This window comes from Vigna unguiculata, chromosome 1 (genome assembly GCF_004118075.2).
Source record: "Vigna unguiculata cultivar IT97K-499-35 chromosome 1, ASM411807v1, whole genome shotgun sequence".
Taxonomy (NCBI): Eukaryota; Viridiplantae; Streptophyta; class Magnoliopsida; order Fabales; family Fabaceae; genus Vigna; species Vigna unguiculata.
This window is the reverse complement of record NC_040279.1, coordinates 35,828,925-35,854,397: the sequence shown is the minus strand read 5'-3', so window position 1 is coordinate 35,854,397 and position 25,473 is coordinate 35,828,925. Positions and strand designations below refer to the sequence as shown.

The 25,473-nt window shown below is 31.4% G+C and overlaps 4 protein-coding genes across 5 annotated transcripts; 1 reads left to right on the top strand and 3 right to left on the bottom strand.

The window, feature by feature from the left end:
- The first annotated feature begins 1,414 nt into the window (after window positions 1-1,414).
- On the top strand, window positions 1,415-5,981 carry LOC114177641 (TLD domain-containing protein 1). Of its 2 annotated transcripts, none has more exons than XM_028063109.1 (8): window positions 1,415-1,634; window positions 1,708-1,810; window positions 1,906-2,010; window positions 2,122-2,207; window positions 2,569-2,810; window positions 4,085-4,274; window positions 4,869-5,052; window positions 5,559-5,981. In XM_028063109.1, the coding sequence occupies exons 1-8, from the start codon at window positions 1,579-1,581 to the stop codon at window positions 5,859-5,861; spliced, it is 1,269 nt and encodes a 422-aa protein (XP_027918910.1). In that variant the 5' UTR covers window positions 1,415-1,578; the 3' UTR covers window positions 5,862-5,981. The 2 variants fall into 2 exon arrangements, with proteins under 2 accessions (XP_027918910.1, XP_027918981.1); XM_028063180.1 differs by having other exon boundaries at window positions 1,505-1,634; window positions 1,724-1,810.
- A 5,814-nt stretch (window positions 5,982-11,795) lies between these two features.
- LOC114190962 (secoisolariciresinol dehydrogenase-like) lies at window positions 11,796-13,676 on the bottom strand. The gene is made up of 3 exons (XM_028080062.1): window positions 13,669-13,676; window positions 13,442-13,546; window positions 11,796-12,820 (listed from the first exon to the last, which is right to left on the bottom strand). Exons 1-3 carry the CDS (start codon window positions 13,674-13,676, stop codon window positions 11,989-11,991), a joined length of 945 nt encoding a protein of 314 aa, XP_027935863.1. The 3' UTR covers window positions 11,796-11,988.
- Window positions 13,677-17,940: 4,264 nt separating this feature from the next.
- LOC114194479 (secoisolariciresinol dehydrogenase-like) lies at window positions 17,941-19,122 on the bottom strand. The gene is made up of 2 exons (XM_028084734.1): window positions 19,011-19,122; window positions 17,941-18,826 (listed from the first exon to the last, which is right to left on the bottom strand). The coding sequence occupies exons 1-2, from the start codon at window positions 19,040-19,042 to the stop codon at window positions 18,037-18,039; spliced, it is 822 nt and encodes a 273-aa protein (XP_027940535.1). The 5' UTR covers window positions 19,043-19,122; the 3' UTR covers window positions 17,941-18,036.
- Window positions 19,123-20,819: 1,697 nt separating this feature from the next.
- Window positions 20,820-24,808, bottom strand: LOC114185034. Its single transcript, XM_028072526.1, has 3 exons — window positions 24,167-24,808; window positions 23,943-24,068; window positions 20,820-22,948 (listed from the first exon to the last, which is right to left on the bottom strand). The coding sequence occupies exons 1-3, from the start codon at window positions 24,794-24,796 to the stop codon at window positions 21,530-21,532; spliced, it is 2,175 nt and encodes a 724-aa protein (XP_027928327.1). The 5' UTR covers window positions 24,797-24,808; the 3' UTR covers window positions 20,820-21,529.
- Between the last annotated feature and the right edge of the window lie 665 nt (window positions 24,809-25,473).

Here is a 25,473-nt window from a genome sequence, read left to right as displayed (position 1 = left end):
AAATATAAGAGTTGATGATGATAATAGCATTAAAATTAGAACGAGTCACTAAAGGAGTAGTATTGAAATATGTTAGATGTTGTTTTTATTGTCTTTTAAAAAATTATATTAACCTCTTGGTTCACATTTTTGAGTTTCGAGTTATGTTGATCGTATTTTTAAAATGTAATGTTTTTTGGTTTGAGAACTATAATGAAGCTAAATTTAATTATAGTTATTGATATTACTAGTGTTAAACTATGATATATAATTATTAAGTGAATACTTAGTAAAATAGAACTGTTATACCCATAATTTAAAAATTCAATTTTTTGATAAACTAAAATTAATTTATGCTTTTCTCATATAACTTATTTAGTTTCTTAATTTATACAAATATATTTTTTTACAAAAATTTAACAAAAAATCAGTCTAAGTAGAGCTAAAATTATATCACTGTCTAAAAAGGACATAATGATATAAAATTAGACACATTCCATGAATTTAGACTCTAGTCTCTACAAAATGATAATTTCATAAAGTTTCTTCTATCCTCCTTGATTTCCCTCTTTGGTTCTTTTCTTTTTCCTTATTCAAATTTACCAAATTTACACTATTCTATTTTAGTCTTATTTCAAACAATACAAAATTAACTGATAAACAACTTAAATTCATTAAGAAACATAAAGTCACATAATACACAACAACAAAAGGGAAGAGTTGCCGGGATTCAAAGTGACTTTTAGTGAGATTAACCCCTCTCAAGTCCATATATTTGAAATTTATTTTTGAAGAAAAATATTTAACAGTGTTTTAAAATTGTATCTAAAAACATAAAAAATTTAAAATTAAAACATAATTTATAAATATAAAATAAAAGTTGCATCGAAAAGTAATCTTTCTAAACTTAATAAATGACCCCAAACTTAATTATTGTTGCAACTAATAAGAAAGCCAAAATGCTTAAAAAATTGAGATGTTATACAGCCTATAATATTATAGCACCTAATTATGTTTTATTCGTGTATGAATTTCATTTGTTAAATTTAGTTATATTAATGATTAAATGAATATCAAACTTATTGAATATAATATACTTTTACAGTGTCTATTTCCTTTAAGATGATAATTAAATATTTGTAAAATGATAATAACTAAAAATGAGTAAATCAAGTTTGTTAATAAAGTTATATTAATAGTATTAAATATTGAAAAATAGTACGTATACTCACAGTATTAATAATTTTTAGTCTACATTTTATTTACAAATCTATTGTGAATAATGTCTTTATTTGTTTGTACAATTATCATCTCAAATACTCATACCAAATAATTATTTACAATTAACATTACAAATTCTTAAAATATTAAACTTTGAATGAAAATGTCCTCTTCCCACTTTATATGCACAGGAACACAACAATACCAATAATGGAAAATTACGTATACAGCAGTTTATTATTCTCAGAAATCTAGAAACTTGATGACGAGGATTCCGTAGAGAAAAATAGCGTGAAAGGGGAAGGTGGAACTAAGAAACTTTGCAGAACCCACGAGTTTTGGACTGAAATTGCAACAATTTTGGTGGCAAAGGCAGCAATGGGCAACGCTCAATCACCTTCCAACAATGATCCTCGATATGTTTCAGCAGCCAGGTTCCTCTTTTTCTTTCACCACACTTAATTACACAAATTCATTTCCATAGATTGATCTCCAAAAGCTTTGCAGAGCTTTTACTAAAAAGGAACTTGAAGACTTGAGGTCTCTGTTCAATCATCTGGCAGCTCAATCACAGACTAACGCCAAATGCATCTCTCCCTCCGTTTTTCAGGTTCCTTTTGCAATCCAATGATTAATTTCTTTGTAATAGCCCACTTGTTATATTATCCCTAAAACCCATAAAAGTTTTGTTTTTGGGGGTTGCAGTCATATTTTGGACTTCATGGACCTATTGGGGAGAGGATGTTTGATTTAGTTACTCAAGAGCGCAAGGATCAGAGGTTAACCTTTGAGGACCTCGTTGTTGCTAAAGTGAGTTCTGGTTTTCATCATCGTTTTTTGTTGGTGTTGTCTCAAAACTAGGACACATTTATCGTGGTGTCATGCATCCAATATATGTTGGGTTGGTTTTTCATGTTGCAGGCTACTTATGAGAAAGGGACAAAAGATGAAATTGAAGAATTCATCTATCGCCTATTAGATGTATCTGGAGATAGTTTTATAACGAGGTAGGATGCAGGTCTGATCATATACAAACCTCCATTTAGTTCAAAATAATTATGTATTGAAGCTAGTTTGCCTATCTGCTAGTTTAAATTCACATATTTTTCTTCGCGGGTAAGTAAACTTTAGTCACTTTATATATAGACATCTCTCGTTTTGATTCAGTTCTACAATTGATATTTCTTTTGAAGTTATTTTTTCAGCCTGGTTGGTGTTCTGTTTATGTTTATAACTACGGACAATAGATTATAAAATGTGTGAATTTTATGTTTAAGGATAGGGTTCATCCATTTGAAATTCGATTTTAAAAGTTATTTTGCTTTTGCTATCCACCCTTAAATTCATGTATATACATTCGATATGCAGGTCTGATTTGAAAACTGTTATGATCGCCATTTTTAACAATATATTATGCATAAAAGATTCTCAGGATAGATCAAGTTCACATGAAGATATTGTTAACATATTTCTGAATGCTGCAAAATTCTCCATGCATAATGAAGGGGGCACTGAGGAAACCATGTCTTTTGAAGATTTCAGAAACTGGTGTACTCATCTCCCGTCTGTGAAGAAGCTTCTTGGAAGCCTACTATTGCCACCTGGTTCAGGTATTGCAGCACTTAATTTCCAACTTTTTTGTTATTGGCTTATTTTCTTACAATTTTATCTGAAAAATGACATAACGAGATCATTATCACGGAGTTATGAGAAGATGGACGGCAGACTGGTTGGGTTGTATGTTTCATGCAAATTGAACTTTCCCGTTGTTTATGATTTTCCCTCCCCCAAATTGTACAATGTCAGTCCTGAAGATGGGACAAAAGAGGAAGCTGTGCTGGGCAGTCAACACCCAATGTAATACTTTGTCTAACCATTTGTGTCATGGGTCAATGATACAACTAATGTAGTGTTAGGTTGTTACTTTTAAGTATGCTTTGTATGGATTAAGCTAAAGTTTTGTTAAATGTTAGCCATGTAGCATCCAGATTTAAATAGTGTGTTTTTTTTCCTTGATGTGTCATAAAATATGATTTGTTTCAGAACTTGAAATACTGGAACTCCTATAGGTGAAGTAGTTGACACCATGATTATGAGGATTAACTACATATACCTTCAAAAATCATGTGGGACTAAAAAAATGCTGCATATTAGATGTCAAGATCTATATCTGGTTCATAGGTAAGGTAAAGTTAGAAGAAGAAATAGGGTGGGTAGCATTGTTGATTAAGATTTGACAGAATGGTGTGGGGAATGTAAGGGGGAGAAACTATTGCAAAGGTTATAACGATTCACTAGAATTTTGGTGTTTGTAGAGCCCAATGCTATTTATTGATTCATCTGACAAACCCCATTTGGTGGGATAAAGCTTAGTTGATGTTATTTATATTGTAATTGTAGTTGTGATAGTCTTCTCATTATCTGCCATTTTTTCAGTGCAAATTATTTGGCCTACCTCAAACGAAACGTTTTGACTAAAATAATGATCTTTCTTCTGTTAGAATAGCTATTGAGTAATGTTAGATATAAATAGCAATTAATGGTGATGATCTGTGCAGCATACTTGAGAAGCTTGGCTAAATGGCTACTGGTGACCTAAGAACAATTCTTTGCCTGATATGTAATTTTGGAAAATGTTCTGATAGTTTCCAAAAACACTTTTATGTAACTTGTAAATCTTATTTTGCTAACTGTTTGCACAACTCAAATGTATCTGTTAGACTGTTATACAGACACATGCAATTTCATTAAACTATTGGCTTCACATTTAGACTGTATTCATTTCATTACCATTTTCTAAGATCAAATGCTACTGAATTAGTTTTCAGTAAAGTTCAACGTGTATGATTAGCATATCTTATTCCAATGTTTTTCTTTTTTCTAGGACGGCCTGGTTCTCAGATTCCCAAACTATTAACTTCAACGGCTATTGATTCTAACATTATACTTTTAAGAAAGGAATATGCTTGGCATATTGGAGGCGCACTCTCTCAGCATGACCTGGAAGATTGGAATCTTTTGTATCATAGTTCTGTTAATGGTCTTAGTTTTAATACATTCTTGGGCAACATTTCGTAAGTATATCGTTTTTTGCCTTTGAAGCATCCTACTGCTCTAAATTAGTAGATTCCTAGACACTTAGCACATAAAAAAAATGTGGAAATTTGCCAGAGCGGATTGTGAATGGCTTGGCTTTTTCACTATAATAACATCTCCAGTATCTTTAAATATTGAAGTGTTACGGGCTGTGTGCTGGTTGTACTTCTACTTCGTTTAGTGCTTTTCATGCAGTATATTCCTAAGAAAGTGTTCATTTGAGATATCTAAAATACTGCAAGCATTCGGTACTACTAATGGACTATATAATTGGTTTATTATTAGATTTACAAGCCAATAGTTATGTATAGGTTTTAGTATTAAAAAGTAGCTTTGTTATTACAATATAAAGTTAAAGGGTCCGAATTAACTTATAGCTAAACTTTTATTATAAATATAAGAATGAACAAAAAGAGGCATAGTTTATCAATTTACTGATTTCTGTTGTTTTCTGAGGTTGTTAATGCTAAAAATTCCAGTTAGATTCATTTCAGTTTCTGTGCTAGTCGAACTAATCACTATGTAGGATTGGAAATTTGAAATCCATATTTGACTTTTAATTTTAATTGCAGAAATCATGCAGGCCCAACTGTGTTAATTATTAAGGACACAGAGGGTTATATATATGGAGGGTATGCTTCTCAACCATGGGAGCGACATGCTGATTTTTATGGAGACATGAAATGTTACCTTTTTCAACTAAATCCAGTGGCTTCTATATTCAGGCCGACTGGAGCAAACAATAATCTACAATGGGTAACTATTGTCTACTTGAATCAAAGATTCTAGAATCATAGTCTTAACGTCCCTTTATTATATTTGAACTCTAATTGTTAAACTGTGTCTGTATTTTTTATTGGCATTAAAAATTTGGTTAAGGTTCTGTTTCTGGTTAAAATTTTCAGCAAATATTAAAAGGAAAAGAAAATAAGAAGGTATTTATAAGTTAAAACAAACTTATTTGGTCCAATTTTTATAAGAGTTCATTCATCTAACTTCTTCAAAAGCATTACAATATATACTAAACTTATGAAATCTATCTAATAAAACTCTAAGTAACATTGATGCTGCAATTTGAACAAGGGAAATAAGTCCTGAATTCTACATGACTTATAAAAGGCTTGAACATATTCCATTCACTCCAAGGCAGAACAGTGATCACACCATTGGATTTTATTGAGTTGAGTTTAGATAGCTAATTGGTAGTGTATTTAAAACAGTTTATATATTCTTATTTAACTCTTAATGACACTGTATTGTAGTGTGCTATGAACTTCAGTTCAGAGGACATTCCAAATGGCATTGGTTTTGGGGGACGAGTGAATCACTTTGGTTTGTTTGTATCAGCAAACTTTGATCAAGGACATACATTTTCTTGTACAACGTTTGGTAGCCCTTGCCTCTCCAAGACTAATCGTATATTGCCAGAAGTAATAGAATGCTGGGGAGTGACTCAAGTTGCAACACAAGACAAGCACGATGCTGTCAAAGGCACTGTTCTCGAGAGGTTCAAGGAAGATCGCAATATGCTTAAAATGGTTGGCCTTGCAAATTCCAGCGAGTAGATTATTGCATCACTGTCATCATTGTTCATGTCATCACAAAAACAAATTTATGCACCAAATCTTTGTTAAATAACATATTGTGAATTTGTTCTTTTGTTATTCTTTTTTGTACCCGCAGTAGATACCTCTGTCACTTGCCTCTAAACTTTCTTCACCCTCTCTTTGCTAATTAAAAATTAATGATGCTAACAATTTGTAATGAGAAATGGGAGTAACTTACCTATTATTACACACTTTTAACAATAACTGAATTTTATTGAAAATCATAAGTTTTATTAATATCACATGAGAAACACTCATGATTTTATAATTTTTAGTAAATTTTAACTAATAAACAAAGTGTATTGCAGAATTGAGAGGCTTAGCAATACCATGGTTTTGAAAATAGATGAATCAAGAAAAACTGCACTGCAGCCCTCGTGAGGCCCATGGTTTTGAAAAGCATATTGTTTGTAATCCTATAAGAAAAACAAGCTCATATGCAAACAACTAATTTCATAGGATCCAAACCTTTGAAATATTAATATACACCTATGTTTTTAAGTCCATTTATTTATGATAGACAAGGTTAGCTAAATATATGTAAATATGCAAGATTTGTGTCAAATTGATATATCCAAAACTAGAGCTGTTAATCCAGTCCGACCTGACTCAATCCACCACAGGTTGATCACTTAGTGAGCCAACCCAATCTGGATTACTTATTAGCAAGTCAAAAAATTTTCAACCCCACCCGGCCCAATGCGGGTTTGTGGGTTAAAAGGGTTGACTCACAAACTCACTTAATTAAAAAAATACAATTTTTTTAAATTTTTTTTTGAGTCAAAACAAGATTATAATTCTAATTAAAATCTAAATAAATTTTAATACAATCCAAATACAAACCAAAATCACAAAAATACAAATTATTTATGTGTTGGATAAACAAGACAACCTAACCCAAATACAAAATTTAACTTAACAAAAAATACTTGAGTCGGGTTCTAGGTGAGTCAAGTCAAAAATTAACCCGTGTTAAAATTTGTAAAAAAATTTCAACCAAATCCGACCTGAACTCGTGGTGAGCCGGATTGGCTCACAGATTCCAACCCATCTTGAAAGCTCTATCCAAAACTAACATGTTATAAGTAAGCCAACAATTTGTTAACCCAATAAAGATTAAATTAATTCAAACTAACAACATTATACACAATCTTAAAAGAATCAAATCCAACTATTCATTACTTACATTATGCTCCATTAATTTCTATCTAAAATAACCAATTAAAGCGATGCTTCATTCATTTCTATCTAAATTAACGAATTAAAGCGTAGTATACAGTTAACTATCAACTATTCACACCAAAACATAATCTCATCAAAATACAACTACAAATTTAAATAATTTTATCAAATTTTCAAACACTTCCACATTTTTATCTAAGTCATTTAAAAAAATTCTAATCTAATTTGAATCATATGCAGAATCAATTCCATTTTAACAATCCTAATTCCAAATATTTTATTTAAATATTATTATTTCTTGTTGATAACAAAAGTAAGAACAAAAATTATTGAAACATTTTTTAAATTATAACTTTGGGTAGATCCATTTATTTCTGAATTTTTAATAGTTCTTGACTATTAAAGAATAATAACAGGAAAAAAATTGTCTTAGATTTTATTTAAATATTGGAGTTTTATCTATCACAATTTTTTCACATTAAAAATATTTGGTATAATTTCTGTAATTTTAATTTTTGAGTTAAGTACAAATTAATTTCAATTTATAAATTCATATTTTAAAAATGTTGTTCCTATATGAAAATGTGAAATGGGTGGAGATAAAGAGGGTATGTGACGATAACACTGCCCCTTCATTCATATGCTCAACATCCTATCATTTTGTACATGGATCACTAAAATCGACACACAATGAGTAGCCTAAAAGATTATTATAATTTAAAAAAGTTAACTTTTTTATATTTAAATATATTTAAGTTTAACTTGCGTTTAAACAAGAGATTTCGATAATTTAAAGAAAGTAAAATATATAATATTTGAATTATTTATAATTGAATTATCTTCGTTTCTTAAATAGTTTGTGTAGATGAAATAATTAAATATTTTAGATTTTAACCTTCTTGTTTGGATAAAGCAATTTAATTTCTATTTTAAACCAGACTCAACTTCATCCCTAAACCCGAGTTGAGTTAGCTCAACCTTTGATCCGGGACAATTGATCTCAAATTCAGTCCAGGCCAAATCAGCTCCACCTTTAATCTATGTGACTCAGCTTGACCTTTCGCCTAGGTTAGCTCAACCTTCAGTTCAGATTGACTCGGCTCAACCTTTGGCATGAGCTCTGAAGGGCTTGACTCAATCTTGGGTCGAGGTCGGCTTGACTCAACCTTAGGCTCGGGTTCATCATGCCCAACTATTGGCCCAAGCCTAGTCGACTTGACTTTTTACTTTAATAAAGGTCAAATAAAGTTAATCCAAACTCATAATTGAGTCAAGTCGGCTGAGACTTAATGTCAAGATGATTCAGCCAGAACTGAAAATCGATATGAACAAACTTGTGGACATTTTTCATCACAACTTGTGGAATTTCAAATTCCTTAATAAAAGAGATATTAAATAAATTCTAGAAAATATTAAGCAAACCATGAATGAAGTTTCCTTTTACACTATTATTTTCTTAATTTTAATAGTTTAAACTTTCAGAGAATTAAATTTATTTATGGTAACAATAGCAATGATTAAGATCAATACCAAACCGTACATTTGATTTTTAATCATCAATAATTTAAATGTAAGTTATCTACAATTTCATTATAGAAAAAGATAAATTGAAAAAAGCTATACATATGATTTATTATACTGTATAAAAAAAGTATCATTTGCAGGAGAGGGAACACCAACTTATATTTGATGGATATGGAATATATGGGTTTATTTTATAATGATAAAAGAAAGTCCTTATTTTGCTATTTTCGTTGTACACATCTTCCTTAATTATACCTAACAAAATGGGCTCTTTAAAAGGCCCAACACAATCACGTGATATCTTAATCCTTTGGGCCTACATAATCCCGTAGTTGACGGTAATAATAAATTAAAACATGCAAGAGTTAAAATACAGCGCATTAATTAACCTCAAAATAACTCCATAAATGTTAACTAAGAGAATTCGTATAAACTCTTTTTCTGAAATGATTTAAAAAAATTGTCATCGAACAAATAATTTAATGGATGTATACACCAGCACTATGAAAACTTTGATATTTCCAATTAATTAGAAAACATTTTTAATATTCTAGGCAAATATCGGTAAAAATCAACAAACTTTTTATGTATGATAGCACTATAATTGATAATAGCATTAATTTTTTTTATGCATTGTAATCTATTTTTTCCAAAAATAAATATAGAAATATGCCCAGTCAGTATCTAATACTTTTTCCAGTTTTGTGAATTTTATTTGTTTAAGAGAAAAAATAAATAAAAGAAAGAGAATGTATAAAGAAAATGAAAGTGGAAGTTAATAAGTAAACGAATTAAAATATCTTATACTCTTAAAAGATTAAATAGACCAATCTCATCATGAATTTTTTTATAGATTTGAGATAGGACTATGCAATTTTAAATGGAAAATACATTTTAGGAAGATTATTTTGGAATTTATTTTTGCTTTGCTTCTATCCTCATTACATGTCTACTTATAATCTATGTCAACATATAATGGATTTTTGGATTGGATTTATACAATTCATTTTTTTATTATATTTTAAAATGTCAACATTTTAAATTTCAAAATCACCATCGTATTATACATATAGTAATAAGAAAACGTAATGAAAAATACCACTTCATTAAATCATATACTAGACATCAATATATATATATATATATATATATATATATATATATATATATATATATATATATATATATATATAATACATATTTTTATTTAAATAAATATATAATTGACAATAACGTCTCTGCTTGCTCTAGCTTCAAATAAAAATATCTAAAACTTATTCTTTGTAACTTTAAAAGGGGTATAATGCTTTCAAAAAACTAAAAACAATGTAATGGTCGATATATATTAGTATTTATAGGAGCAAATATATTAATTATCATTATCTTTTATTTCTAGTTTTATTTGTTATTATTTTTTATTTTGTGTATTGGACTTAACTCGCGTTTCCTTTATTATAAATGAAATATCTTATGTGTATTTTTTACACGAAAGATTAATTTCAAACATATTTTTATTATATTTAATATGGTATGAAGACCATTATTAGAATCTATCTTAACGAAATTTTTTAGATTTGTTATACCATCTGTTATTGGGATCACCTAATAATATTTAGTCTCACGTACGAAATGTATATACCTCAACGTGACGTGAAGAGATATGTTGGAAGTCTTACATTGATTACAGATAAGACCAATTTTCATTATATTCAATATGGTATCAAGACTATTGTTAGAATCTATTTTAGCGAATTTTTTTAAATGTTATTCCACTGCTATTGGGGTTACCTAATCATATCTAGTGTCACGTACGAGATGTATATACCTCAGCCTGACGTGAGGAGGTATGCTAAAATTCCACATTGATTGAATATAAGACAAATTTAGAATATAGGTGAGTGCAAATCTAACCTTACAAATTGATTTTTTAGGATTAAGTTAGATTTAAAGTTTTTTAAAATGATATTTTGTAAGAATATTTTTGTGTTATTATATTTATAAATTTTTTTTATCTGATAAAAAAATGACAATTATATATTGTACTACTCATTTTATTTTTTTTAATTTAAAACATTGTATTTAAATGGGAACTATTTATGTCAATCTTGTCATTGTTCGCTGAAGTAGATAAGGTCGGAATACAATTAATTAATGATGCAAAACTAATAAATGTAGCTTTTATTATTTTCTTAAAGAATTTCGAAAATTCGACAACAGATTAACAATTGTTCAAATATATTTATTATTCTTCATTTAACCTTTCATTTATTAATTATAAAGAAAAAGACAAGGAACATACCCATTTAGCTAACTATTGCTGTATGCAATAATGTCACTTTGAATGCATAAATCTTGCTCGTGACATTTGATTTGGAGAATTGAGTTTGAGTAATTCATTAAAATATTTTGTTAGGGTAATATTATGTCCTTTTATAATTTCTTCAACTACTAATCTTTACAATTTTTTATAAAATTGTCCAGAATAAAAAAATCTTACTTTACAAAACAAATTGGAAGATTAATAAAAATATATTGCTATATATGTATAGCTTAATTTAGTTAATACTCATAAACATGTAAAAGTTTGATTTTAATATCTCTTACATATATGACGTGGTACCATTAGGTCTTGTTGTGTATTGAAACAATAATGTCTTAAAATGGTAGCTACATCATCTAACCCAATGCATGTTAGGCTGAGATAAGTTAACTTCTAGAAAAACAAAGCACATTTTAAACTTTCAAGACTAAAAGTGAATATTTTATTTCGAGAGATTAAGAAAATGTTTAAATTTTATTTTACAATTAAAAAGTAACTGTAGTTTTTATTTTTCAATTAAAACCTTATTAAAAAATCAAAGCCATACATAATTTTAACGTAAATAAGAAAAATATTTTAAAAAAAATGTATGTAGCAACTTCATATATCTTTTATGACACTTATATTTCCTACGAGAATATATTTATTGGTAGTATTGATCACCAACATACATTTAAAATGTTAATTAACTATTATAGTTTAATTAAGAATGTTGTTATTTTAATTAAAATAAATATATTATTACGTGTTTTAAAAATAAAATTATTTTGAAAGATTTTTTTCTTATTTGAACGGTCTGTGTCCTTTTGGACAATTGTTCCATCATCAATTCTCAAATTTAAAAAATGTAGCTTTACACCCAACAGTACAACACACATTTCCATTTAAGAAAAGGCCTAGCTAGCCAGTACTACATTGTTGCGTTAGAGAGGAAACTGTGTTCATGATCTAGTAGAAAAACCAGAAAGCACTGAGAAAATAGATAAACTATAGCTTAATTATTTCATCATATATATCAGTAGAAGCAGAAAATGCAGAAAGTGATTCTGGTAGCCATGATTAAGCATGGTTGTTGCTGTTGATGTTGTCGGTGTAGTTATCCATAACACCATCCAGCACTGAAGTGAATGACATGTTGGTGGTGCTGTAACCACCGTCCAGAACAAGGTTAACTCCATTCACGAACTTCGCCTCGTCGCTGCACAAAAATAACGCAGCTTTTGCTATGTCTTCAGCTTCAAGAACCGTCCCTTTCAACACCGCAACCTTGCACAGCAGTTCCTGCGTCTCCTTCTTGTTCATCTTCAACGCCTTGTTCAGCATCGGAGTGGGAATGCCACCTGGACAAACGCAATTCACTCTGATCCCATGCTGCCCCAGTTCAACGCACAGGTTCTTCATCAGCCCCACCACCGCGTGCTTTGAAACGGCGTAAGCATGCGCCGTTTCGCCTCCCAGAAGCGAAGCAATGCTCGAAGTGAAGAGAATCACCCCTCTCTTCGCTGGAACCATGAACCTCGCCGCATGCTTGGAGCCCAAGAAAGCTCCGTACACATTAACGTCGAAAACTCTTTTGAAATCTTCCTCGTCGGATTCTGCTATGGATCTGTTCGAGTCTCCCGAGATTCCGGCATTGTTGAACATTATGTCGAGTTTTCCGTATTTCGTTATGGCGACTTCGACCACGTTTTTTACGTCTGAATCGCTTGTTACGTCGCAGTGAAGGTAGTGAATGGGAGTGTTCGTGCTGAAGGTTTTGCAGAGGGAGTGACCTAACGCGTCTTGCACGTCTGCAATGATCACTATGGCACCGTGTTGGAGGAATAGTTTGACGGTGGCGGCTCCGATGCCGCTAGCTCCTCCGGTGATTATCGCCACTTTTCCTTCAAGCCTATAATGTTTTATAGAAGAGGTTTCTTTCGGAAGATTAAACACCAATAAAACCTGAGCTTAATCATATAAAGTATTGATATCACTTTTAATTCAAAATATTAAGACAATAGATTTATTATTTTTTGCTCTGTTTTTAATCCAAAATATTAAGACAATAGATTTATCATCTTTGCTCTATTTTTTATTTTTAATCAATGTAAAATTTAGACTCACATTTAAATCTTTAAGAAGAATAATATATAACTTAAACTCATTTTTGAATTCCTCAAACTCATTCTTGAATTCCTCGTAGGAACACGTACGATTTATATATTTTCTTTTCAAAACCATTTTTGTGGATGTTATTGCATGAGTTGACGTGAGTCTCTTGGTAGATTTTTTTTGTATAAATAAAACTTGGTCCAATTTTTCGATGAGAATTAATTATGATGAATAACTTGGATGATCTTTCCCAATGGCATGTTAAGAAAAGCTCAAATATTTTCTTTACTTATTCTTGAAAATAACCGTTTAAGAAGAATAATAAAAAGAATAAAGAATTTGAGATGAGTTGAAGATGCGGAAATTTTTTAAAGATGGGAAAATAGTTTCTGAAAATAAAGAAACAAGAGTAATTTACCTTTTGGCAGGTGAAGCCATGGAGAGGGAATTGATGAAATAGAGAGGAACACCGGAAGCAATGAAAATGTTGAATGAATGATAATATTGGTAGTGTATATGGAGACTTTATAAAGGGTTTAGAGCAGTTAGATAAATGAACACCACCGGCCAACATCATCGAACAACTACTTTCATTTAATGCTGTCAAGTGACAAGTGCACAACACCCTAAACTATGGGACATTACATAACCATCGGGTTTTAAAAATTAAAAAGGAAAACATTTTTATTTATATTTTAATGTTCTCCAACAGACACTATCACATCTAGTATACTTTATAAACTCATAACGAGTTTTATGTATAAAATTTAAGTTTAGAGAATAATAAAAAATCAATTAGAAAAATGAAATCGTTAAAACAGTTATGATCAAATTCTTCTAATTAGTCTTGACACTATTTGATAATTATCAATAGATTTTAACGATCAAATTCTTCTAATTAGTCTTGACACTATTTGATAATTATCAATAGATATTCTTTTGTTGTTTTTATTAGGCAATCTAATTATTTGATTTAATTATATCATTAAGTTTTTCAATAAATAGTGTGCAAAGAGGAATTAACTATGTGACATGGACATGATATTTACGAAAGAGGAAATACTATATGTTATATGTTATTTAGTAGTGAACGAAGTTTTAGTTTGACATAACTCACTTTTTGTAAATCTTGTTAGAATATATATAAAGTAGTGGTGGATCTTGATTAAAAAATTTGGAGGGATTTAGAGTAATATACTTTTTTTTTTATCATTTAATTGAATTATTATTAGAACATTTTAATGACTCTTCTATAAAACAATTGAATTAGATTGATCGTTAAATTGGTGTAAAAAAGTATAATTTATCTTGTTTTCGTGTTTACATATAACTTTCCTTTTATTATTTTTACAGAATGAGTCTATTATTTTATTCTTCATCGATATACTTTTTTTAAATATATTAAAAAATAATTGAGAGAGAGATAATTATTAGAAGAAAAATATATTACAATCAAGTCATAATTAAAAATCGGTTATAAAAAAAACACATTATTTATTTTCTTCTATGATCATAAGAAATGAGTATACAAAAGACTCATGAGATAAAGATAATTTTAATAACTATTAAACTAATATTTCATCATCAAGTGAGACCAAAAAAAGAAAAAAACAAACGAGAGCAAAAATAATAATTATGTGTCTAACTTCATTTTTTCTTCAAAAAAAATGAAAGTAAAATATGAGTACAATTTTGTGAAAAATTAAAAAAGCAATGATAGAAGAAAATAAAAAATAAATGTTTAGTTTAATTACTCTTTTGGTTATTATTTCTAAAAATATCAAGTTGATCCTCCAGTTCTTTTTGTCTCAATTTAGTCTCAATATTTTTGTCGTACTTTGATATTTTTAGATGAAAACATGGACAAAAGAGTAGTTCAACCTAAATATTTTTATTTTTTTATTATATTTGATTTTATATTTTATTATTTATTAACATTAAATGTTGTATTTAAAAAAATGCACAACTTAATTTTCATCAATTTTTAAAATATACTATATAAATTTTAAAAATTTCAAATATATATATATATATATATATATATATATATATATATATAATTTATCAAGTAATACTACATTTTCCTTTTCATTTATTATGTCATCCTTTATGTAGAAAATACGAAGAGAAAAATATTACGCTTCTCTCTTCAATTCAAGATTTTTTTTTCTTTTATTAAATACAATGTTTCTTTTATCTTCCATTTATACCTAATTAAGATATAACGTATGTTAGTATATAATGAATCTTATCATATATTCATGTTAGTAATGATATGCATTATACTGCAGGGACACGTCATAATGAATTTCATAAGCCAAATATTTTAAAATAACATTATATCCATTATTTTAATATGAAAACCATTTTGAATGTCAACGTCTTGCCCCTAAAATTTGCAATAAAATGCATATATGACATTGTTTTTAAATGGAAACAAAATTATGCTATATTTTTAAGTAGTTATTTGTTTTTCATTTGCCGCTTCATTCATGCATCCTGGACTGAGTTTCTGTTTCATAACCATTTTAGGATATATATATATATATATATATATATATATATATATATATATATATATATATATATATATATATATATATATATATATATATATATATATATATATATATATATATATGTGTGTATGTGTCCGCGCGTGTGTTATGTGAGACCAATTAAGAGAAATATAGAGATGGAAAAGTTAAGCATTTTTGTAGTGAAAAAAAAATGTTTTCTATTAAGTTCGTACCATAATTTTTTCTTTAATCTATCAGTAAATTAAAGTGACAAAAATATCAAATAATAGTTTACAAAGTTTAATATTTATACACTAATTTAGTGTAAAAAATTATACAACGAAGTGTGAACTAATTAGTAATTTATAATTTTGCACATAAAACTTAATGTTGAATTCTCTAAAGATTTAGGTGGATTGTCGGTGCCTGCTTTGAACTTATGAGCACTAATAATGCCATATAGTGTGTAATAATGGATCACATACATATCCTTTAACATATAGTTATTAGTATATTTGTAAAACCATTGCAACAAAATCATTAAATAGTAATTAATTTTAAAAATCAAAATAATTAATCATTTTATACACTTATGTATATCTTATTTTATAAACTAAATATTATTGGTATCTAGGTTCAATTATAGATAAAAGATTACAATTGATTTCTAAAAAGTTAAATATGTTTTTAATTTTAATTTTTAATTCTTAATGTGAAATTGAGATTCGTATCTGTCTCAAACTTTAATACAATTTGGTTTTCAAATTTAAATAATAAATAGATATAATCCTTTTAACCTAATTGTCTCAAATATTTTTTATGTGTCAAGCAACGTTTTGGACTAACTTTTAATTGTCTCAAATATTATTTTCCAATCAAATTTAAAGTTTAACTTCAATAAACTCTTTCATACAAAATTTATTAAATTTCAACCCTTCCTGTATTCTCATTCATAAAAGGTAAAACTTATGTTTTCTAGTGCAATAATTAAGGTGGGCACTTTCTTTCAACGAAATTGAAATTAATGACATGACATTTTAAGATGAATATCAGAATATTAGTAAAATTTAATTTAATTTAATATGTATGAATTTAGTGAGTGTTTGTGTTTTTTTTTTAACTTACATAAGTGAGAATGATGGCATTATATATATATATATATATATATATATATATATATATATATATATATATTATAAAAATAAAATCTTGATTTTTGTTAAACACAGGCACCGACAATAGCTAAGTTGGTATATACAATAATTTCTGTTTTTAAAACAATTGATCAAGTGTTCTTCCTGCTCCAGTGAGGGAGCCATTTAGTTTTTTGAGTTTATATTGTAAGAATTCGGTATTTATGTATTTATCACATGAGCAATGCGAATTCTGAACTGTGCCTTTCATTTCACCTAATTGCCAACTTTTGCATCAAAATGAACAACGTAAATGTCCACCCGCAAGGGGACTAAATTCCCAAGTAATATTGACTTTAATCGTTTTTGCCTTTTTAATTTTGAAAATCTGAGTATTTACGGGAAATAATACACGTAATCATCAACAATTTCGAACTTCGCAACTGTCATGAAACAAACACCTTTATGAAAGAATTGTCGGTGGACTGATTCTTTGAAGAGTATAAAGAAAAGTCAAAAAGAAAAATGCGTAACAAATAAATGTTTTCCTTTGAAACTTGGATTATGAACTTGAGTACTGTTATTTGGTAGGAAATTTTGGATCTTACAATTAAACGGAGATCGTTGACATAGGAATGCTTTGATTAACTATCATATGTGGTTTGAGACCGAAGGGTATGCAAACATGGAACCATTTATTTGATTCAACGAAGGTTGAAGATTTTTCTCAAATTGTAAAGTTATGGTGTGGCTTGGCCTAAAATTGTCAACTTTGACGGTAAGAAAGATAAAGAGACAATACCATGGGCTAAGGAAAACTGTTCTCTTAAAGTCCATTAATTTTATCGTCTTCTTTCATCTACTTTCTTTCATGTTTTAAGGCTCCAATACGAGACTGTATTTAAAGAGAAACAACGTTTTTGATAGGTTGCAGAACAACGTTTTGATATCAAAATATGCTTAAAAAAGGAGTCGGTGATGGACAACTCTACTATAGAGTGGTACTTAAATTGGTGATGTTATGTTTCCTAGGTTGTGTAATTAATCTTTCCTCAAACAGTAATGAAAAAATAGGTCTCCTTGGAAAAATGGAAGTTGGTGTTGGGGTTGGAATTGGAAAAGAGGTTTTCTGAATGAGAAGTTGAAAAGCTAATCACATGTTTGACATTATAGCTTACATATTCTTTTGTTAAGAAAAGTAAAAAGGACAGAAACATAATAGGAGAAACAAGAAAACCAGTGGTAAGTGATATGGTTCGCACTCATTTGGAAAATTTAGTTGGATATTAATTATTCTGACTTCTGTTACAATACAGCAAAGTGTTTATTTTGCAGAATGTATTATTCATGAGTATGGAGAATCAAGATTGGGGGTACTGAAACATGTGAAAGGAAGGGTTAACAATGCTGAAGGCTCCATCAATGAGCAAATTATGGCCACTCACGTAGCTTGAATCATCACTAGCAAAATAGAGTGCTGCATTTGCAACATCATCGGTTTTGAGAGTGACACCTTTGAGATTAGCGAGTGAGTTCATGATGGTCTCAAGCTGTTCATCGTTAGCTCCGACGAAGTTGGTGGCCAAGGGAGTGGCAAGAGCGTAAGGTGACAAACAGTTAACCCTGATTCCGAACTGCCCGAGCTCAACCGCTGCGTTTTTAGTGAGACCAACCACCGCGTGCTTGGCGCAACAATATGCATGAGAGGCTGCGCCGCCGACGTAAGAGCTTATGCTGGCCGTTGAGATGATAGTGCCGCTGCGTGCCGGGATCATCGCCTGTGCCGCATGCTTGATCCCGAGGAAAACGCCTGTAACATTGACGCTGAGAACACGTTCAAAATCTGCCTTGTCGTTATCAATGATTCGATTCTTGTTGGGATCGGCTATGCCGGCGTTGTTGAACATGATGTCTAGTTTGCCATAGGTTTGGACGGTTATGTGGACGGCGTTTTTGACCTGATCCTCATCGGTGACGTCGCAGTGAACATAAGAACAAGTTGATGGCCCTATGGACTCGGCCACCGAATCCCCCAATTCGTCTTGGATGTCGGCGATCACTACTTTCGCTCCGTGCTGAGCGAACACTTCTGCGGTTCGTTTCCCAATTCCGCTAGCTCCTCCTGTTATCAATGCCACTTTTCCTTCCAACCTTCACAAACCAAAACGGATTATTCGATAGGAAGTAGATTTTAAGTTTCACTTAATTTTAATTTTATAAAGAAACACATAGTTCTCAAAATTTAATTATTTTTCTTTTAAATTTAATGGAACAATAATTTTTGTTAAAATATATTCTTTATATACCGTAAATATTATGGAATTCCAACACATACCTTCTGTTGGTCAGAGAGCTTGAGCTTGCCATTGATAAATCTGATTTAAGAAACAAATTTGAAAGGATACCCAATTATATAGAAACAAGCTTGATATATATACAAAAAATAGCAGCGATTGGAGGTAGGACAAAGTTGCTAATATTTTATTATCAGATTTATTGGAGGTTACGCTGTGGGGCTTCTGTTTATATAGATAAAGATTTATGCATATTTACTGTTTTTGTTCCAATTTGGGTATATCAATAATTTAAGGAATTTATTAGTATAAAGGGTTCTCAAGTTGTACCAACTGCATAGATTTTTTATATAGAAGTTGATACAAACAATCTTGGTAACGTACTAACTTGGGGTGTATAAACACTTATTCATATTCTCTTCTTGATATACGACAAGGTCAGTTCCCGCCGCGGACAGGGAATAATCAAGTTGGAATCTCACCACAATACTTCTTTTTTAAGACCGAAACTGAACATTATTTAACCTCTTTTCTGTAAGCGATCTATTTATTGAAATGAACATTTCTATTTTTTTAAAATTAAAAATATTTGTAGAAAATTATTACTTATATTATATATATTAGGTACTTTATTCAAAAAGGTTAGAATACTATATATGATTAATTAATATTTAAATTGTTATTACTTTGATTATTAGTATTATGATATAATTTACTTATAACAAAAACTATTTAAATATAATATATATATATTCTGAAGTAAAATAACGTATACAATTATAGTTGAAACAAAGAAGGTAAAAAAAGTGTTGAGCTATAGGAAATAAGCTGAAATTCGAGCACTCGGTTTACCAAACGTTATCTTCTATTCAGAATGATATATGGGTGATGGAAAATTACAAGTTGTACTATGATATAATTTGTAATTTAAACTATTTGTGTTAATGAAGCTACGTGTGTTTAAGTTATCAAATGATGTGTTGTGTGAATTCTTGTTATTAGTTTTTGTTCTCGTTTAGAGTAAGAGTGATTTTAAGACAAAAAGTTCAAGTGTCAATAATTTTGAATTATTCTCTTATTTATAACAAAAGTGATTGTAGATGAAGAAATACTGAAGTTTTGTTGAGGTAAGATGTACAGAGAATTGATTTAATTGATTTTGATCAATAGATCTTTGATTTTAATAACATTAAAACTATCTTTTCAATATTTTTTGGATTATCACGATTTAATTTTATATTAAATTTGAAATTATCGGCCTAAAGCGGAGTCCTTGTTTTAAATTATGATCAATCAATGATCCAAATTGGATTATTTATCAAATGGTCATAATTTGATCTGTAGGAGTTTTTCCATATCATGACGTACACTGTGCACATAAATAATAAAGAAGTGAGTTCGTGTACTTTGTGTAAAATCCAAATTAAATTTGATCATTCAAAATAATAGTAATTAATGTAAAAAAACTAAATTATGCTTGATAATTAAAATAAAAACTAAGCAATACATTTATTCATTCATACCTTTTTAGGATGAAAAATAATATTTTGACATCTTCAAAAATATAACCGGTTGACACTCCTTTTAATGATATAATATTATGTATTAAAATTTTAAATCAAAAAATAAAATAAATATAACTAAAATAATATTATTTTGGATTGTAATGTGTATGTATCTTGGCTTTAGTTGTGTCAACATAATACTACTTTTCTAGGATAATTGTGAGTCTAAAAAATCCTTTATATAATCTATCTTATTGACATGTCATTCCAAAATTAAAGAAAAAGAAAAACATGTTTGATAAAGTATTTTTCTTCAAATCACACAGCTTAAGGAACAAAATCCAATTCAACAACAATAATCATTTTGTGCCAAGTGTAGATACAAGAGGGGGTAAAAGAGACCTCGTATAGTTCAACTAAATGGACACATGGTTTTTGGTCCAATAAACTAGGGAAGGAGGAAAAATTCAAGTTCCAAAATACAAAGGATTTTGAGTGCTTTAGAATTCTATTAGAAGAGAGAATATGCATCCACTTCTGTATAAAAGGAGGCTAATAACAATTGCTATAATTTCCCTTGTTAGGGTAGCATTTCTCAAATTTTCTAAGTTGTGAAAAGAGACACAACCTAATCCCAACCATAATCATATCCCTGCCAATTGGATCTTCCTCGCTCATTGAAACACATCGTGGGAGAAAAAGTGGTAGCATCTTAGATACAGATGGGAGAAAATACAAAATGTTCTTAATCACCTTCAGCATATATCACAGGAGAAAACAAAAACTCGCCGGTTATACTTACGTAACACATGTTCTGAACTCTACAGACACGACCATACCTACACATAGGGTCAAACGAAAATTTAAGCAGCGAGTGCTGCAACTTCACCAGACATGGGCTATCAACAAGATAAAACTCAAAAGGGGAAAAGTTGTTTCAGCTACTAGGCTAGCGGATCTATGATATTCGTCTTGAACAGCCACCATCATAGCAGAAGCAAATGGGTATGCGATTCACAATCAAGGCCATTGTGTCAAAAGATAATGGTATTAACTCACCTTTTGGACTTTCTTACACTCTGGCTTTCACCCCTGACTTCCCCTAACCTTGATTTTGGACCATTGCTCTGTGCTGTAGCAGGTCTCTCCTGGAAGTTATTTGTGAGATCACGTGATGGCCAAGGCTGAGAAAATTGTCTTGTGGGACTGCCATAACCTCTTGAAGATCCAAGCTTTGAACCAGCCAATATCTGATCCCTTAAACCTTTTACTGATTTATAGCCTTGCATTTCATCCCCGTATCCTTTTCCTTGTGCTTGCTTTTCCAGTTCATAAAAGCTTTCCCAATCGATCCCATCTGAATTCTGAAGCTTCTCAGCTTGGCCACCCCATTCTATTCCGTCTGATATACTCCTTTGCAGAGATGTGCTTCTCCTTGAAGCCCTCCCAGAGGTAGACCTCCTACTACCTTTCACTTCTTCCTCAATTGGATATCTTCTTGCATCAAATCTGCTTTCAGAAGGGTAGGACCACTTATAACTCTTGTTGTTGTTGTCCATATTTAACTCTATAGAATGCAGATCACTTTCAGCGGATTCCTCTTCACACTCCACTCCATTGTCAACCTCTCCTCCATCATCTTCTTTATCTTCAATGAAGTGGGAACTTAATCGGCTTCGGCTCAGATATGCGGCGATTTCTTCATCATTCAAGTGAGTGGAACTGCGACCTTTCTCTTTAACTTGTTTGCTTCCTAGAAAAGCTTCAAGTTGATTCCTGAGCGTATCCACAGCTGCATTCTTTTCCTCAAGCTGATATTTTGCCTCGGAGAGTTTCTTTTGAGCTCTCTCCTCGCGTAACCTATCAGTCAGCTGCATTATTTCCTTTTCTTTCTCTACCTCTTCACAAACTTTCGTAGACACTCGCTTCTGTTGCTCGATCTCGGATTTATCTTCATCAGCATCTCTTGCTAACTCATCGCATACTTGCTCAATAATTTCTCTTGCTCTCTTCTCATTTTCAAGTTCCTTCACCACCTTAAGAAGGGATGTTTTGGTGTCAGCCAGTTCTCTCCCAAGCTTCTTGTTCAAGCTTTCAAGACGTCTCCTGAGCTTCCTCTCCACATCAAGTTCTCCGGCAACAGATTCAATTGCAGCCTCAACAATTTCTTGCTCCTTGTTTTTCCACGCAGCCTTTTCTTCAGCAAAACACTTCATCAAATAATTTATCTCATTATGATCCGAGCGCTGTTCCTGGATAAGCTGATTGACCTGTAGGCGAGCCCTCTCCAGCTCAGTATGCAAAGCTGAGATTAAGGACATACTAGATGAAGGACGATCTTCGTGACCCCACATGCGGTTTATAATCTTAAGTAGCTCTTTAGATGTCGTTAAAGCATTACTAACATCTTTTAAACGTGATTTAACTCCAACAGCAGATGAAGCAGGGGTCTGTGCTCGGGATCTGGTTTCAATCTGCAAATCAAGAAGCAACTGTAAGGAGGCATGGGCATCACAGAAAGATGAGAGAAAAGGAATGCAATTGTAAGTCGAATGGGGGAATTGCAGGACAGGCGTTTTGTGGTTGTACATGGTACATTTCAAACTCTACAAAAGTACAGAACAAAACAGAATCTCCCACTCAAAGTAACAGAACAATAAGTTATCTTTGTCATGTGGTTTGGCCTTTCTGATGTGAATACGAATCTTGGCATTGCTATGTCTGTTTCAGTATAGATCTTCTATTCACATATCAAGAAGATATGTTAATCTGACACCAAACATCGAAGTACTGACGTTAAAAATATAATTTCTGGTAAGAGCATCAACGAGGGACTGTGTGCAATTGGTGCACTGCACACAAATCCCTTGAAGCTGGCTCCTATACAGCCTTTTTGATGGAAAGAAGCTCCAAACTTTTCCAAAATCTACTGAAAACGTACAAGCAACTGAGAAGTAAAAAGGTGCTAAAGTTGTACATGAAAGAGCATTTCACAATGGAGGAATTTCAACATCTTTAAACAACAACAAAAAAACACCTCTTATCATTAAAATAAAGAACATAAAATAATTTCAACGAGAATGCCTTTTCTCATGTGACATTTTCACAATACAAGATCATGTAAAATTTGTAATTATCTATTTCTGGGAATGAATCTCACATCAGCGGCCATATCTCTCTTTACAGACACCAGATTGCAGGACCCATTCATCATCAACGAAAGAGACAGACATACAGACAAATAGACACAATTTTCACGCAACATGTTTATATAAAAATCTCCAAGAGAGGGTCCATCTCCCAAGTATGACAGGAGCCCACCCATTTAATGTTCATAAAGAGAGATAGTCACAACACAATTATCAACCAACCTTAATACGTTATGAAAATCTGTTACGATAATTAGGCCAGAACCGTTCTCATAGTATAAAGGCTTTATATTAGATAGTATTAACATAGATTAAATACCTCCATGAGACTGGCATTGCTAAGAGAGTCCAAAGGGCCAACATGGTGTTCAGTGATCCTCGGTCTGTGAGAAACAGAAGGAGTTCTTCTCTGGTGGCGACTCCCAGTTCCAGATCGATCCATCCTCTACAAAAACAAAACTCTGAGAAACATATACAGTGACATAATATGTAGTTAGTTAGTTAGTTAAAAAAAGAAAAAAACGAGAATTTGCGAGAAGGTACCTCGGACACAGGACTGTGTGATGGATCGGACAAATGGGGAGGCAAAGAACCAGAACGCATGGACCTAGCGACCTTTTCTCTGGCTCTGACTTCCTTCTTGGACCTCAAGCTGGGCGAAGGAATCTCGTTCATCTCCCAGAGCGTGGCGGCGAGCTTCCTGGCCGACACCGGAGCCAGACGAGGCTTGGCGGCGGTCTGCGACGGCGGGTACTTGGGGGAGGAGGCGAGTGGGCGGAGAGGAGATCTGGAGGTCATGAGCTTCCAGGTGGGCACGGGCGTAGTGGATCCGCCGCGCTTCCCCACCAGAATAGTCCTCTTGAAGCGGTAGTTGTGAAGCAGGGAGGAGGAGGAGGAGGCGGAGGAGGAACAACCTCGTTTTCTGATCTTGCCAGGAATCATGTCCATGGTGGTTGGGTTTTGGTGCCTCGGCATGAGATTAGAGTGACATAGCAACGGGTGAGTGGGTGCGGGAGGAGGAGAAGGAGGAAAGTGTGATGGAACACGTGGCGGGTTGTGAGTGGTGGAAAGGATGCAGAGAAGAGAAAGAGAGTTAGGAGTATTAGCGAAGATTGGGTGGAAGGGTATTATAGCGACACCATGTACGCCGCTTTTGGCAGTTGGCACCTTCATTCACATATCTCAATCATCATCACCACTACATTTGACTTTCACATCCCTTCTACAATCCCCATTTATTATTACCAATTACTACACTTTTTTTTCTACATATTTATTTAAAACAACATAGAAGTATCTGAAATACTATTCTTTCATGGCCTCTTTCAAATCAAAGCGTGAAAGATTAGGTGATGTTATTCGATCTTAATTAGCAGTTAATAACGTGTTTGATCGTTGGTGCACTTTTCAAAATCCTAGTTACCTTTTAATTTCAGAGTTAGGAGGTTATTTCAGAGACTGTAATCCACTTAAAATTAAAACAAAAAAACAAAAAGATGAAGAACAGAACATGACAAGTCACGTGGTCAATTGATGCAACAAATACAACCTCAAACAAGTCCTTCCTCGTAAAGCATCGTCTTCCCACTCCCACTAACACTCCAACTCCAAAGTACACACAAACAAAGACAATTACAGAATTAGACAAAAATAAATAAAAAGATAACGGAGTGAGAATCTTGAGAGGTGGGGACATGCATGATCATCGAAATCACACATCACATCCCCTAATTTGAGCCTGTCAATCTCACAACCATTATATCATCTTCTCTTCATTTAAGCTAGGGGTCATTCTTTTTAATTTCTTTGCTTCGTAATCACTTACGGTCACCATAATCCTTGAATGAAGA

What these genes read in the sequence shown, in the direction of transcription:
- LOC114177641 (XM_028063109.1), top strand. Translation starts at nt 1,579, where the DNA reads ATGGGCAACGCTCAATCACCTTCCAACAATGATCCTCGATATGTTTCA. An exon ending in TCTCTCCCTCCGTTTTTCAG is followed by an intron (nt 1,811 to 1,905) that starts GTTCCTTTTGCA and finishes TGGGGGTTGCAG; the next exon opens with TCATATTTTGGACTTCATGG. An exon ending in CAAACAATAATCTACAATGG is followed by an intron (nt 5,053 to 5,558) that starts GTAACTATTGTC and finishes ACTGTATTGTAG; the next exon opens with TGTGCTATGAACTTCAGTTC.
- LOC114190962 (XM_028080062.1), bottom strand. An exon ending in ATGGCTTCACCTGCCAAAAG is followed by an intron (nt 12,821 to 13,441) that starts GTAAATTACTCT and finishes AAAACATTATAG; the next exon opens with GCTTGAAGGAAAAGTGGCGA.
- LOC114194479 (XM_028084734.1), bottom strand. Translation starts at nt 19,042, where the DNA reads ATGGCAAGCTCAAGCTCTCTGACCAACAGAAG. An exon ending in AGCTCTCTGACCAACAGAAG is followed by an intron (nt 18,827 to 19,010) that starts GTATGTGTTGGA and finishes TGGTTTGTGAAG; the next exon opens with GTTGGAAGGAAAAGTGGCAT.
- LOC114185034 (XM_028072526.1), bottom strand. Translation starts at nt 24,796, where the DNA reads ATGAAGGTGCCAACTGCCAAAAGCGGCGTACATGGTGTCGCTATAATA. An exon ending in CACACAGTCCTGTGTCCGAG is followed by an intron (nt 24,069 to 24,166) that starts GTACCTTCTCGC and finishes TTGTTTTTGTAG; the next exon opens with AGGATGGATCGATCTGGAAC. An exon ending in GCAATGCCAGTCTCATGGAG is followed by an intron (nt 22,949 to 23,942) that starts GTATTTAATCTA and finishes CTTGATTTGCAG; the next exon opens with ATTGAAACCAGATCCCGAGC.